We start from the raw sequence: 14,376 nt of genomic DNA on the forward strand, positions 1-14,376 counted from the left end.
AAGTCGAGTCTGTTTTGCCCATGACACTAATTGCCGAGTGATCTCCCTGTTCTTATCTCGATCCACGAGCCTTTCGCTATATTTTCTCTCCCCCGTCCAGCCAAGGAGGCGGAGTGATAGAGCGGCTTTGGTGGGCACCTGGTGTCCAGTCAGGGTCAACCCAGCACAGGTACAAACCTGTGTGGCTGGCAAAATCACACGATTGACCCTTCTTACGTCTAAGTAACATTAAAAGAGGTAAAAAAGAAATACACGTTTTCCAGATAAAAAAATGCTTGCTTTGTCAGCAACCACGTGATGATGAAGAGGGAAGGCAGCGGGCTGGGTAAATGCATTGCCTGTAAGCCAGCCTCGCTTGGATAATAGCTATCCAGCTGGTGAAGAAATGAGAAACATCAATCTGAGGTACCTTAACTACATTTTAAAGCAGAAATATACCTGTAGACCCTCAGGTACACTTGAGGAGGAAGGGCTCTTTTTTTTGCACATTTGGTTGTGCTGCCATAGGGCAGCAGATATTTTTCTGTGTGATTTGGCCTGGGGACAGCCAACGCCCCTTCAAAAAGCTTTGAAGTTTGGGGTAGGTTCCCTATCAAATGCTATAAAAGAGAAAAAGAGTGTTAACAGTCTAAGGAGAGAAAGAGGGTGACACAAAGAGAAGTGACATTAACTGAGTGCCTGGAGCAACACCTGGTCAGGGAGAAATACGCTTAAGAAAATTTAAATGTAGCAGCATATTGTCTCGGCCCATTTCCTTGACAGAACATAAGGCTGAACCTCTCTTTTGTTGCAGGTGATTTTCAGGGTTAGTTTTTTTTAAAGCAGCTGGTAAATCAGAACTGATAAATGGAATAAAAAAAAATTATTTCTTCCCACTTAAATGCGGTTCATTATTAATACCTAGGTCTGACTCACGGTACAGGAAATATATTTTAGTCCTCGCAGGCTACTGTGACAGTCACCATGAGCGTTGAATCACAGACACTCTGACGTGTGCCGAGCTGCAGCAGACCTGGGTACTACCCTTCGTCTGTGGAGAAATGTAAAATATACTTCTGGCTAAGACAGATAAGGCAGCCAATTTAAGATGCGTTTTTAAGCAGTTTTAAATGCAATTCATCTTTTAAAAGCAGATTTAAGTTAAGGTCCTCGTGCAGCAATGCAAAGCTTCACGTCAAAAGTCAGTAATTTTCTGCCACTCCTGACTGCTGATTTGAAAGCAGCAAACAACTGAGGTCAAAGTTAAAGTGTTTCAAATACAAATGCATTAAAGAAAGTTAACATTTGTGATTGATCTGATTATTTAACTTTGACTTGTCCTGCTTAGAAAAAGCTGACCATACCAAAAATTGTCCAAGCCTTTGGTCTATTAATATTCAATTAATAAAGTTTATTTTCCAGTTTAGATGACTTAATTAGAATCCACCTTTAAGTCTTATAATTCAGTGAAACAAGTACTGAAGCAATTGCTCTAAAATAAATAAATAAATAAATCTGTGCCATTACTGATGAAACAGGATTTGTAAAAGGGTGTGTGGAAAGACAGCATTTCCAGCTGATTTCAGTGGGGAAGATAGCTGAACCATAGTAATCATCAGAAACATGGTAGAGTGAATGAATGGATAAATTCAAGAAATCATCCCTGGCTATGAGAATAGTTTGCATCATAAATGCAGAATAACATCAATTTTCAGTCCTTCTTTTCTTCCACGTAAAAGAAAGCGAACCAAGAACAGAACCTAAAAAGGTGCTTTTTAAAGGAAAAGAAGCTTAAAAATGGGACACAGGAACTTGTGGAAAGACAAACATGAAAGATCTCTTAAGCAGCCAGTCACCTACTTAGCACAGAGTCTCCTAAACCCTCGTTCTTAATTGACATAAACATATTTCTTTGACAAAGAGCATTTCACACCCTTGTACCTCTGGGAGATGCTGCTGATTTACAGCCTACTGGGAAAGCCCTTGTGGGTAGGCTGTTATAGCCATGGTCAATATTAGTCACCATCAGCTCTTTCCACAAGGACATCTCATGGCTCTCCTTCTCCCATCAATTCCACTTTTTTGAAGGTGGGATGCCTCCAGCCACATTTCCAAAGGTATTTAGACACCTTGAGACTCAGACCCAGGGGACAGAGTTGCTGATGGCATTAGCAGCCCACAGGCTAGGACCCTCTCGCCAGTGCACGGGAAAATAAGATTAGCAAAGAAGTTTGAAATCTTCTGAGCTGACCACCAGTCTCTGTGTGAGAGTCTGCAACATGGATCCTAAATCCAAGAAGCTTATTGTGGATTTAGGTGCAATCGTATGGCTCGAGGTGGCCTGTGGCATTTTACCATGCATTTAAGCAGTCATGGATCATTAGGAATTAGGCAACAGGGTGCTTTAAAAAAATTCCACCGGTAGTCCATCTGCATGTCTGTGCACATAAGTGTGTTTGATTGTCTGGTCCAGGTTCTCTTGTGGAAACCCACATTAATTCATGAATTTTTATATTTTCATCCCCGTTATATGTCCTGGCTGCCGGCCCCATACAGGGCTCCAGGCAGAGACGCCACCTGCAGCCCCTGCTCTTCTTCCCCATTACCCAAAGAGCCCTTGTGAAGAGCATTTCATGTGCACAGCAGAGCATCTAACAAATCAAGGCCAAGCAATAAGTCTGCCGTCACACGCTACAGACTAACCTGTCTAAAATGCAGGTCCAACCCTGCCTTAACCCAAACCCTAAAAATGGCCCTAGATCTAAACAACCAGCAATAATAACCTCAAGACAGGCTAAAAACAATCATGCACAACAGTTATCTCCAGCGTGTTTCTCCGATTCAGAGTATACCCAGAAATCTGGTAGTGATACCCTCTGTAATCAGCTCCGACAGCCTGGCCCCAGGCTGAGGCTAAAGTGAGTGGTGGGCTCACCCTTTATCTTCTGGACTGGATTGGCCTGGGGTATGTTTAAAATATTGAATTTCGATGGAGTTTAATGGGAGTTCATGGTCGGCAGCAAGTGCAAGACTGGAGCTGGCTGTGCATCACAGGCAGGCAGGAGCTGCTTGTAGGTCTAGGCTATATATAGCTTGGAAGGTCTCAAGGCCTGGCAAAGGTCTGGTCATTAGAGAAAAGCAAATAACTTAGATGAGGGAAAGCTTGGCAAACACACGTATTAACTGGAAACAAGATAACATTGCGCTACCTCTTTTATAGCAAATTCTTAATTGCTGTAATCAAAGAGTCTATAAGGACAAGCCTGCAGGTGCAGTAGGACCACTATAACCTACTTACCATATTTATTTATGGGCCCGAGTTTCCTCCCACCTTCTTTCTTTGCATGTGGATGGAATATCTCTGTAGTCTAGGCTTATTTTTTTATTATGGTCGCACAGACTGGAGCACAATGAGCCCCATATCTGGAGTCTCCAGGTGCTGCTGCAATACAAATAAATAAATGCCTGATAACAATACAGCCAGATAAATAAAATACACTGGCCTGATATGAATTACCGCATTAGTTAGGCAATTTCCGCTCAGTAGCAATTTCTCACTCAGGGTACTAAACCACCAAAATAAAGCGAAAGGGTTTTTAAAATTTTCATTATTGTGTGTGTTAAATTACTCTTTGATGATTTTTAACAGGAAACCATTATTAAATATTAAAGCAAACAGACAGATCTGACATAATTTCTAATTGTGATGTGATAATCTAGAATTTGTGAATTATTGACTGGAAGCGAGACACTGATTTATAACCCCGGGGCTCTTGAGAAGTATCCCAGGATCATCAGCTGTCCCGAAGTGATAGATTTTGCATTTAGTTTTCTGACTTCACTGAAATCCATGTGGAAACTCTTCTTCTTTGGCTCGAATCCACCTGTTTGGTTCACACACAAGACATCCCAGCTACTGTATAGCTGCCATAGATTTGGTTTGCTTTTGAGATCCTCCTGGTTTAGACAGCAGCACGGGGATTGATATAAACCATTTGCTTTTTGCCAGATCATACCTCCCTTAAGGGCTGTGCAATCCCATGGGAAACACAGAGTAATGGCTAATTCACCTTAAAAATCCCCCTCCCACACATGCTCAGTGCTCACCCTAAGCACCAGGGTGAGGGGCCAGCAGAGCATGGGAAGGTGGCACAAACCACTATGGAAAATGTTTGATGCTGCAGCTGAAACCTGGTATTTATTTGCCAGCTACCAGGTAAATCCCACCTCACCCCAACACAATGCAATGGTTTTGGGCAGCGGTGCCCACCCTGGAGCACCATGAGGGAGCACTGGAGCTTTGCAGTGGGAGCACCTGCCTGCCTGGGGCAACCAGTGCTGTTATGTCCAGGGTCTGGTTTGGGTCCAGGACATCTGTCAAGATCACTCCTGCCTTGGCATCCACCACAATGTCACCAGCATATCCCCCAACCTCCCAAAATCTGCTGTGCCTATGTCCTCTCCAGTTCTACACCACCAGCACCTCCCTGCTTCCCCCATGTTCTGGCAGGTGACAGCGGAGGCTGCAGTGGGGATGTCTTCTCCCTGGTCAGTTGTGATTCCCTGTGTTCAAGATGGTCTGGCAGAGCAAAGCTGCCCAGCCTGCAAAAGGCAGTTCATGCCCTCTTCATGCCACCAGAGCAGGGTTTCCACCTCTCAGATGACAAGTGAGGAAAACTCAGCTTGACAAGCAACAATTTCACCTTCACCAGGGAAGAGGGACAGCAGCTGGACAGCAGGAGGGCAGGGGACACCTACATCATCCCAGTTTGGTCCAACAGCGGTCACAGGGACAATGTTTCACTCCACGGCTAGGGAGAAGGGAAATACTCATCAGAGGAGGACTGGGGATTTTGTGTATTTTGGCACAGAAGAGTTGTTGAAAGCATTGTGACGGGCTGGGCTTCTATGGATGGACACAGCAAAGGAGAGAGAATTTCCTCTCCTAGCAGAGAAGATACATGGGATCATCTAGATCCCCTCTTTGGTTAAATTAAAGTTGGGCATAACTGAGACTTATATTACAGAAATTGCCAAAGGTAAAGGCAGACTGTCTTCTAAATGTTTTACACCTATCTATGTACATTCCTCATGATTTCAAACCTGCAATAAATAAAGGAGAAAACACTATCACCTACTTTTATGGTTCCCACTTCTTGAGGTTTTTCCTGGTGCTTCCTGAGATTCTGACATAAATTTCAGCCTTTGTTTTAGAAACAAAGCTGTTTCTCTTGGTTAGAGAGAAAAAGATGAAAAGGTTAACCCTAAAGTCAAAATGCAGAAGCCCTGTCAAACAAATCCAGTGTTTATCTTCATTTCACAGCTCATTTTTTCCCATCTCTCCTGCGATTTGGAGAGCTGATCCAACACTTTCAATGTCCTGGCCTGTCAAGAGTGGTATCTGGAGTACACAAGGAAGGTAAGCCCTAAACACACTGGAATTATACTGCAACGTTGTGTCTGCCACAGAGAACACAGGAGGATTTTAGCAAGAAAATCATAGCACAGTGTGAATAGATAAACATTGGGCGAGTACTTTGCCTTGTTTCTGTCGTTGACAGCTCATGAGGTAATAAACCTGGCATTTTTTAGATTTTTCTAGCTTTTCTATACAGATAGGTGTTCTTGAAGTTCAAGAAAGCTCAGGTAATTGAGTGGAACAGCTCAGCACAAGCAATTAGCATGCAATAATTCTCCTTCAACTCTTTCTTTCTCCACTAAGGCACGTTTGCGATGATAGTGCTAAGCAACATGAGTTTAGTTTATCTTCCACTGATTTTATCATTTACATGGTCATTAATATATAGAGAGATGCTAGGAATTACAAGGAATTAGAGATATTATATAGCAGATACATCGCTAATTTCCAATTTTCATTTTAATAATTACTCAAAGCAGAATTTTATGTGGCCTCTAATCCAGCAGGTCTTGGCCTGCAGTTGATGGATTCCTGCTAGCCCCAGCAAGCTGTGGCCATCCTGGAATCACTTCGTCATGGAGAACACTGTCACTTACTGCTTTGGGTGGCAATGGTTTATACTGGGGGCCCCAAACATTTCTGTAATACCAGACTACTCTTAATCCTCACAATTTCATGTCTAGCACTGTGAAACCCATCACCAAGCCTCTAAGTGAAAGTATTGCTGCTGAAAGCAAAATTTGCCCATTCCAATGACACCCAAGTGTTTTGTGAAAAGGAAAAATACATTATGCTTTGCTGAAGACACTGTGACCACAAAAGCTGGCCAGTCCTGGCAACACTTTGTGAACGCACCCAGCATGCATTTATAGAAGTCTGGAACTTACTTGCACGGAGACATCTCTGCTGGGGGCAACGGCCATCCAGAAACATTTGAAAAGCGAGAAGGAGATGTAAATGCATTAAACCTTCACGCCGATTCTTTCCTGATTTGGAACTTTTAATGTGCTTTATTACCCAGTGTTTAGTCACAGTGTCTAAATAAAAGAAGTTGTGCCTAAATATCAGCAACCAAGAACCAGCATTTGTGTCATGCCCACTGTGAATCCTGACCATACAGCAAGACACATATCTGTGAATTAAAATCACTTAAGAACAAGGGTAACGTGCTGCCATTAGATAAAGTTACTTTGAAAAATACTTGGAGAGTTTCTTCAGAGGTGCTTGCATCTAAGTCCCTCATTAGGCTAGGGCTGAAATTAATAAAATAAAATAAAAAAAAAATTTAAATCCTGAAGACAGTTGCCCCTGTCCCCGTTCCAGGTACCTTCTCGTGGTAGAAACAGAAAACATGAATGACTCCAAACGAGAGAGGCTCAGAGTGCAGATACCCAAACAGTTGTGATTTATCAGCGTGCTCCTTTATAAGGCCTTAGGCAACGTTAGACTTCTCTTTTCTGGCACAAATAGCTGTAGATTTGTCTTGTCTTATTAGTTACTTTAGATATTGTTTTCTGCTGCTTCGCATACTGCCAAAACAAAGACATTACATCTGTTTCATTTAAAATTCCTAATTCAGGCTCACAGTCAAGCTTCAAACCAGTTTTGAGGAGTTAGCAGAATGAAGCACTGACGTATTCCTTTGTATTTTGAAAATGCTATTCATTTTAATACATTTGTCAAAGTAAGTACTAAGTAAGTTTTTAGTATGGTCATTCTGAAAAATCACCTCTCAGAACACTGTTTTCCTAAATTATGTAGTCTGTGATAAATTATTTTAAACAGTTTTGCATAAATCAAGCAGCTGAGCTGAGTTTGAGGCCACAATAAATGATGTCTTTATCTTACTTTGCACACTAATTACTGTAATAACTGTGACACTATTGTTGTCCATACTACTTTAGACTGCAGGGAGGTTATAATTCAGTTTTAATAGCTTAAAACAACTCTTCGCTATACCAATGACAGGGTTGCTTGTTTTCATTTAGTATGTTATATTTTGGAATGCACAAATAATTTATTTAAATAAAGGTATATACAAATATGATGAAGGAAAAACTCTACAGAATTCAGTACAATGGCTGCATGCACTGGGAATGACGCTATGATTTGCTTCATAGGCGTGGAGTATGAACTGAAAATTAGGAAAAGCTTTGATGGTGTGCTGAAAATCCCATCACCACATCGAAGGGTCTTCAAACCTGCAATACATATTATGAATTAAAAAAAAAAAAAATTAAACACATTTTAAAGCCCCTCCTGAAAAATTCAAAATTAGAACTACCTAAAATTTTCATTTCCATAATAGCAGCAATAAGAAATACATACGCATATCTGCAGTTGAAGATTGTATACGCAACTCCCATCAAAGCAGAGGCATCCTGGTTGGCCAGATGTCTATGCTTTGGTACCAGAACTTGCCCCTCCATACTGCTGCCCAGATGGCATGTTTTTACACCACTGAGACCCTGTGCAGAGCTGCTTTAATGAAATTCAAGTAGAAAACTATGATATGTTGAAATACAAATAGAGATATTTTTTGCTGTTACTCAGGAGTAAACAGTTTCCAAAGAGAATTCCCTGAGCCAAAAGAAAACCCAACCCCCAAAAAAACCCAAACAAAAAACCCCACATGTCATGCTGCTGGCACCTTCAAACAAAACTGAAGTCCACAGCCACCATCCTAAACTATTATCATGGTATTCCACTGCTCAATATGAAACATTTGGAATACATTTTGAAAGGGGTGCTGAGGGCAGGATTTGATCTAGAGCTCCTCTGCCTGGAAGTACCTGTTTGGTCTACACAGAAAGAAACTCAACAAGTGGGAGAACATGGAGAGAGACCAGAGGAAATGCATTTGCCATAATTTTTGCTACCTAAAAGTTGGGCATCTAGTCTTGATTAAACATCTAGTCTGCCTCCACAGTCACTGGAGAGACACTGACACCTCGAGAAGGCAATTGATCCTGCCCATTTTAAGATGGATGGCTCATTTTGGAGATACGCATCCCTCTGACTGACAGCACAGGCAGCCTGGACAACTACTTCCCACTAGATACCTAACTTGTAGAGGCAGTAGTATGGGAGACACATCCTGTTATTAAGTTTAAAAGTCTTTCTCGTGACTCCACAGGATCGACAAGATCAGAAAGATGCCACCTCGCATGTTTTTGTCATAAGAGCTTATTTTTAATCAGGTCAAGGCACCTCCTTTTCTTATTCCTTAATTTCCTGGGTTTTAACTGGTTTCTATAAGAACCTCTCTAAACTTTCTTCATATGGTCAGACATACACCCAGACTGCAAAACACTTTGGGGCATAAATCAGCAAAAGTGAAATGTCAAACCAGGCCAGCCAAGCTGAATACAGTTCAGTTCTTTCTTAGTACCTCAATGTCTAGTTACAAAGTTCAGTTCCTGAAAACTCATGAAGTGTGTCTCCCCATCACGGATTCATCAGGTGCAAATTGCACCTGCTCCATAACTGGCGGTATATATAACTATTTCCCAAATGTATATTTAATTAATTTAAGTTCAGAATAATACCAGCCTGCCTTGAATTCATTCAGCCTGGCTTCCTCCAGGAGGAAGGCTAAGGCAGCCACGCTGTACCTGGGCATATTTGCTGTGTGTCTAGCTGTCCGCCCCTGCACGGCTCCCCTAACCTCCCCATCAGCTTTCAAACCCTCTGGACAATTTCAACCAAGTCAGAGAGAGGTACAGATGTCTCAGAGATATTAAGTTCCTGATGTGCCATGAAACACAGGACTGGGTAGAAAGAAGATTTAATTATGTCCTCCACATGGAAGAAAAAGCTGGAGTGGGGTTCAGAATCCATACAGGGTTTTATCCTAGAAAACACATCCATAGGAAACTAGACATCATTGTTCCCAGTACTCGCATAATTGTCATCGATGAATGACAAATAACATACTCAGTGTAAAGTGCTGTTACGGGGGGTATGAAATAGAAATCTGTTTCTCATCAATTCTTGATCTTAAATGCAGACTAGTTTGTTATTTTGCTCATGAGCTTTTGCTCCCTGGTGTGTTAGAAATAGCATTATTGAAACAATAATAATAACCATAAAGTTTTGCTGTGAAGGGGTGAAAATTACAGAGAGTATTAGACTTTGTACTACCCTGTGTGTTGCCTCAAATTCATGGCAGCGGAAATTTCCCATTATGTGAGGGCTCTGCCTTGTCATTACCAAACACAAAGTAGTCTAATACATTTCGCTGCACTCCATGCAGTTTTTTACATAAGCATCTGCAGAGAAAACTGCATCCCCACAGCTGCGGTTAGTCATCAAACCATAAGTCAATGGTTTCCCTATGCGCAGAACTGCAAGTCTCATGGACAAGCTCCCTTGATGGCAGTAGAAATTTTGGTCACCTCTCAGTGACAAGATCATGCCCTAAGTTCAGTGCTAGAGATTATTATGCTGAAGTACTTAACTAGTCTAACTGAGCCTTTGCACAGCTGATGAAAGTGCACAGTATTTGCGTGTAGACTCCTGGAATGACTACTGTGTAAAACATTTGTTTCTGCAGTAGAAGTATTATCAGCAAACTTCAGGCTATCAGTAAAGGCTTCAACTGAGCTCATTCGTGCTTGATTGTGAGCAAAATCAAACCCAATATTTTCTTTCATGGACGAAAACTCCCCCTGCATCTTACTTTTTCAACATACTTACTTTTCAGCTGTGTAAATTGTAGTCACTACTACAGTATCTTATATTATGGCTAAAGTGTCATTACCTAGCTAGATAAATACAGTATGTACATTTGAAATCCCACTGTTGCTTGGAACACCACTGTTATTTTAAACCACATGCAAATGGAAATATAAAGGCCTTTTTTCCCTTTGTAAAATATTAGGTACAAAACTAATATGAAATACTATATTTTCAAGATAAGTCACAGAATCACAGAATGGTTAGGGTTGGAAGGGACCTCTGGAGATCATCTAGTTCAACCCCTCTGCCAGAGCAGGGTCACCTACAGCAGGTTGCACAGGACAGCGTCCAGGCGGGTTTTGAATGTCTCCAGAGTGGGAGACTCCACCACCTCTCTGGGCAGCCTGTTCCAGTGCTCCACTACCCTCAAAGTAAAGAAGTTCCTTCTCATGTTAAGATGGATGTAATGTAAGTGCATATTTACCACTCACACATGTTTCGAGGAAAAATTCAAACCTGTTTGAGCAGCAAATGAGTAAAAACATGCCATTTTGGGGGCTCTAATCCATAAGTGAATCATCATGAGGTACTGGCACACAATTCTGTGTATGAAAGCCCAGTATGGGGCAAGCATTGTGGGAATACTTCCCTTCCTTCAAACGGCAGGTATGGCTTGCTCCCAAAATCGGGAAACAAGGAGATTGGACTATATTATATCTGGTAAGGTATTTCTTGCATTCATAGATGGTGCCAGCTCTTAACAAAAAAAGGAATTAAAAATGTTTTTTAAGAATATGTTTATCCAGCTGTTGGTGGTATATATTTTCTTCCTGTGAAACACATTTATTGATAACAAATGAAACTGTTAGATCTAAATGAGAAGTGAAAGCCACAGTAAAACCTCTTCATACATACCTGGATCTAGGAATATTTTCTGTGCTTTCCCTCAACAAGAGGTCTGAGATCAGTGTCTCTGGGCTTGATCTCTTTCCATATCTAAGGAAAGACCAAAAAAAAGTATATTTTTGTATATGTCAGTTTTTAAAAATGAAGACTAAGCACAGAACCATTAGACTTCTTTTTTTCAGAAAAAAAAAAAAAAGGAATAGAGCAGACATAAAAACAACTTTCCAGCAAGTATTTTAACTTGACTTGACTTAGCTGTGTGAGAAAATGTTCACTCTTTATTATTTCTTTGGATATATTTTTTCTATCATCATGTGACATGATAGTATTGAGAAACTGAATCCTTGCACTTTACTGATGTGAGCACGGAGAAAGGTGGAGGAAGCTGTGCACGACGTGACCTCCGAGTGTGTCATTTCTGCCTACAAACCCAGTTCCATCATCTCTTTAACTTTCACATTGTTTTAGATGCTACTGTATTGTAAATGAGGAGTCAATTTTAACTATTAAGTGAATAGAAAACTTGCTCAGATATGCCATATTATCCAAGGAACGGGCCAAGATTTTTGAAGATAGCCAGTATATTTGGGGCTGCCCAACACATAGCACATTAGGTCGTAAAAACTGAGCTACCCCAACGTAATCATCAATTTTGAACTACATGGCTATGAGAGTAAATACTTCCCAAATCAGAGTTCTTCTTCAGTTAAATGGGATATCACCGACTACCTTTGCCCTATACTTACACAGTGGCTGTCGGCTGTCTTTCTACTGCTTTTTTTTTTTAAAAAAAAAAAATCTTGGATGCTATACATTGCTCAACAGTTAAAAGTACTGCAGTTCCTGGTTCTTGGGAAGGAATTTGCTCTCTCTCTTCCTGAGAAAACAGAAGCAACAATGAGCAGCCAGCTTGACAGACACTTCATCACTACAAAGATTCATTAGCCTAAGTGTGATAACTATAAGCAAACATTCCCTTGGTTGGAAAGAATTACGATTGTGGTTTGTAACTTGTGTATGCAATAAGTCTGAATCACAAAGTACATTAACAGTTTTGTGAATGCTGCTTGAGAGAAATCAAAGGTGTAATTAAGGACTTAGATTTTATCCATTGCTGTCAAGATTTTTCTCCAATGACTTGATCTAAAGTTGGGGAAAAAAATACCAAAAAACCTTCCCAAACTGTATTAAAAATGCTAGCAGTTTTACCCGTTGATGGCATGCCTTACTGAAAGTGGAAATGTATCTCACCTTTCAATCATTTTATTCAACTTGTTGTATTTTACATTGCCTTAATCATTTTAGTACATCACCTGTGCTCCAGAAAGACAAAGCATCAGTTTCAGGATTTTAAAGTAAACTTCTTAATCTAAACTGAATGAAAGCAGATACCTGAAAAGAACCAGCCAGACACAGCAAAATGCTATTACAATAACGCAATCAAGCATGATGCTGAATCAAATACCTTGCACTCCATCACCACAAAGGGATTTCTTTCTTTCTAGTTCCCTGCTTCCATTAATATGGATGTGACCTGGACTTCAACTGAGGGGGAATCTAATTTGCTGTTGTTTTAAAGAAATCAATTTAACAAATCAGCAACTTGCTTCAACAACTTACACTTGGGCAAAACTCTCACTAATGTCTCACAAAGTTTTGTCTGAATAAGAAATGAGTAGCAACCCTCTGGAGTGCAGAGATTCGGTCAAATCATGAAGACGATTGTGTTGGAGAGATACCTTTTATATGAGTCCCTTCAGCACCTTGGCTAGACCAGTGCTACTACCTGTCTTGGATGGACCCACCATGTCCTCGTACAGCAAAGTTGCAGAAGAGGCAATCGCCGACTGTGACCGACTGGGCTGGCCAAGGAGCAGCCTCTCTTCCTATGTCACATGCCTGAGCCTCCTGTCTGACCCATCATTTTGCCACTGAGAAACAGCCACGCCACAGCCCTAATAAAAAGAGCCCATGGACAAAGTCAATCTCTTCTTCCTGAAGCAAATCCCTTGGAAGTTCTTTGCTCCAGCTGCTTTGTGCTTGCTCCCTGTCTACCCTGCCCAGCTCTGAGACAACGTGAACACAGAAAGCCAGGCCTTTATCTGCTGTCTGGGAAGCACTTTTATCAAATATCATTGCTGTTTTAAAAGAACGAGGCTCTAAACTTGGTGAAAATACCTGGTCAGGTTTTATGCTCAGCTTGAGACACCAAGGCCTTTTTTCAGTCATGCTGGTAACCCACAACTCCAGCTTAAGTCAAAGGCATTGATTGAAGAGTAAACACACTTGTTCTGATTAGGGATGTAGTATCTCAGACTCAGCGAGCTCTCAAAGCTTGCCATGAAAACTTGGGTCTTGGGAGTCAAATCCCATCGATGTCCAAGGCCGGCAACAGGAGCTGAGGAATTTCAGAAGCGTTTAGTGGGTCTGATTCAGAAAACTGCCAAAAAGCCCCAAGCTCTCAAGATCTGCTCCCTTCCACATTAGAGGGTGTTGACATGAAGTGGAAGCATCAGTACTGCCTAAGTCGGACACACTTCCATATTCTCTGCCCTGCCTATAGTTCAAGCGAAATGGCCTTACCGTTTTGCTACAGCATAGAAAAGCCACAGATGCAAGAACAAGCTATGAGGGACAAAAGGAAGAGGGCCTTTTGGCAAGAGGGACCGCAGGTAGTACCAAGCAGCAGAAGGAGGGGTGATTCCAGGAAAGATGGGCTCTGAAAAAAGCCCCCTGAAAAGTGAAGTAGAGGGGTATGAGGCAAGGACCACAGGATGGTTTTGAGGACAGAGGTGGCTCACCTTAGGCTCTCTTTTAAGTCATAAAGAGCTGGCATGTAAGGAACAAGGGCTCTCATCAGAAACGAGAAGTCTGAAACAGGCCTGGTGACCTGCACCCTACAAGTATCTGTTTCCCTCAGCTAACCTCAAAGGGGTATAAAGCTGACAGGCACAGATCATAGAATCACAGAATCTTCAGAGTTGGAAGGGACCTCTAGAGATCATCTAGTCCAACTCCCCTGCTAAAGCAGGATTGCCCAGAGCACATTACTCAGGACTGCATCCAGGCGGCTCTTGAAAATCTCCAGAGAAGGAGACTCCACAACCTCCCTGGGCAGCCTGTGCCAGTGCTCTGTCACCCTCACCGTAAAGAAGTTTTTCCGTGTATTTGAATGGAACTTCCTTTGTTCCAACTTGTGCCCATTGCCCCTCGTCCTGTCACTGGGAACCACCTAAAAGAGTCTGGCTCCATCCTCCTTCAACCCACCTTTAGATACTTGTATGCCATAATAAGGTCTCCCCTCAGCCTTCTCTTCTCCAGGCTGAAGGGTCCCAGCTCTCTCAGCCTCTCCTCATAAGGGAGATGCTCCAATCCCTCAGTCATCTTAGTTG

At 41.7% G+C, this 14,376-nt stretch overlaps 1 protein-coding gene across 1 annotated transcript in view; it reads right to left on the reverse strand.

The window, feature by feature from the left end:
* Positions 1 to 7,307: 7,307 nt before the first annotated feature.
* Positions 7,308 to 14,376, reverse strand: part of NPY (neuropeptide Y) — a 10,330-nt gene continuing 3,261 nt past the window's right edge. The window contains exons 2-3 of the mRNA XM_009879541.1: positions 10,994 to 11,074; positions 7,308 to 7,599 (exon numbers count right to left, since the gene is read on the reverse strand). Coding sequence (XP_009877843.1) covers positions 7,575 to 7,599; positions 10,994 to 11,074 — 106 coding nt within the window. The 3' untranslated portion in view covers positions 7,308 to 7,574. The remainder of the gene's footprint in view (positions 7,600 to 10,993; positions 11,075 to 14,376) is intronic.

The sequence above is a fragment of the Charadrius vociferus genome, unplaced genomic scaffold (genome assembly GCF_000708025.1).
Source record: "Charadrius vociferus isolate BGI_N301 unplaced genomic scaffold, ASM70802v2 scaffold262, whole genome shotgun sequence".
Classification (NCBI taxonomy): Eukaryota; Metazoa; Chordata; class Aves; order Charadriiformes; family Charadriidae; genus Charadrius; species Charadrius vociferus.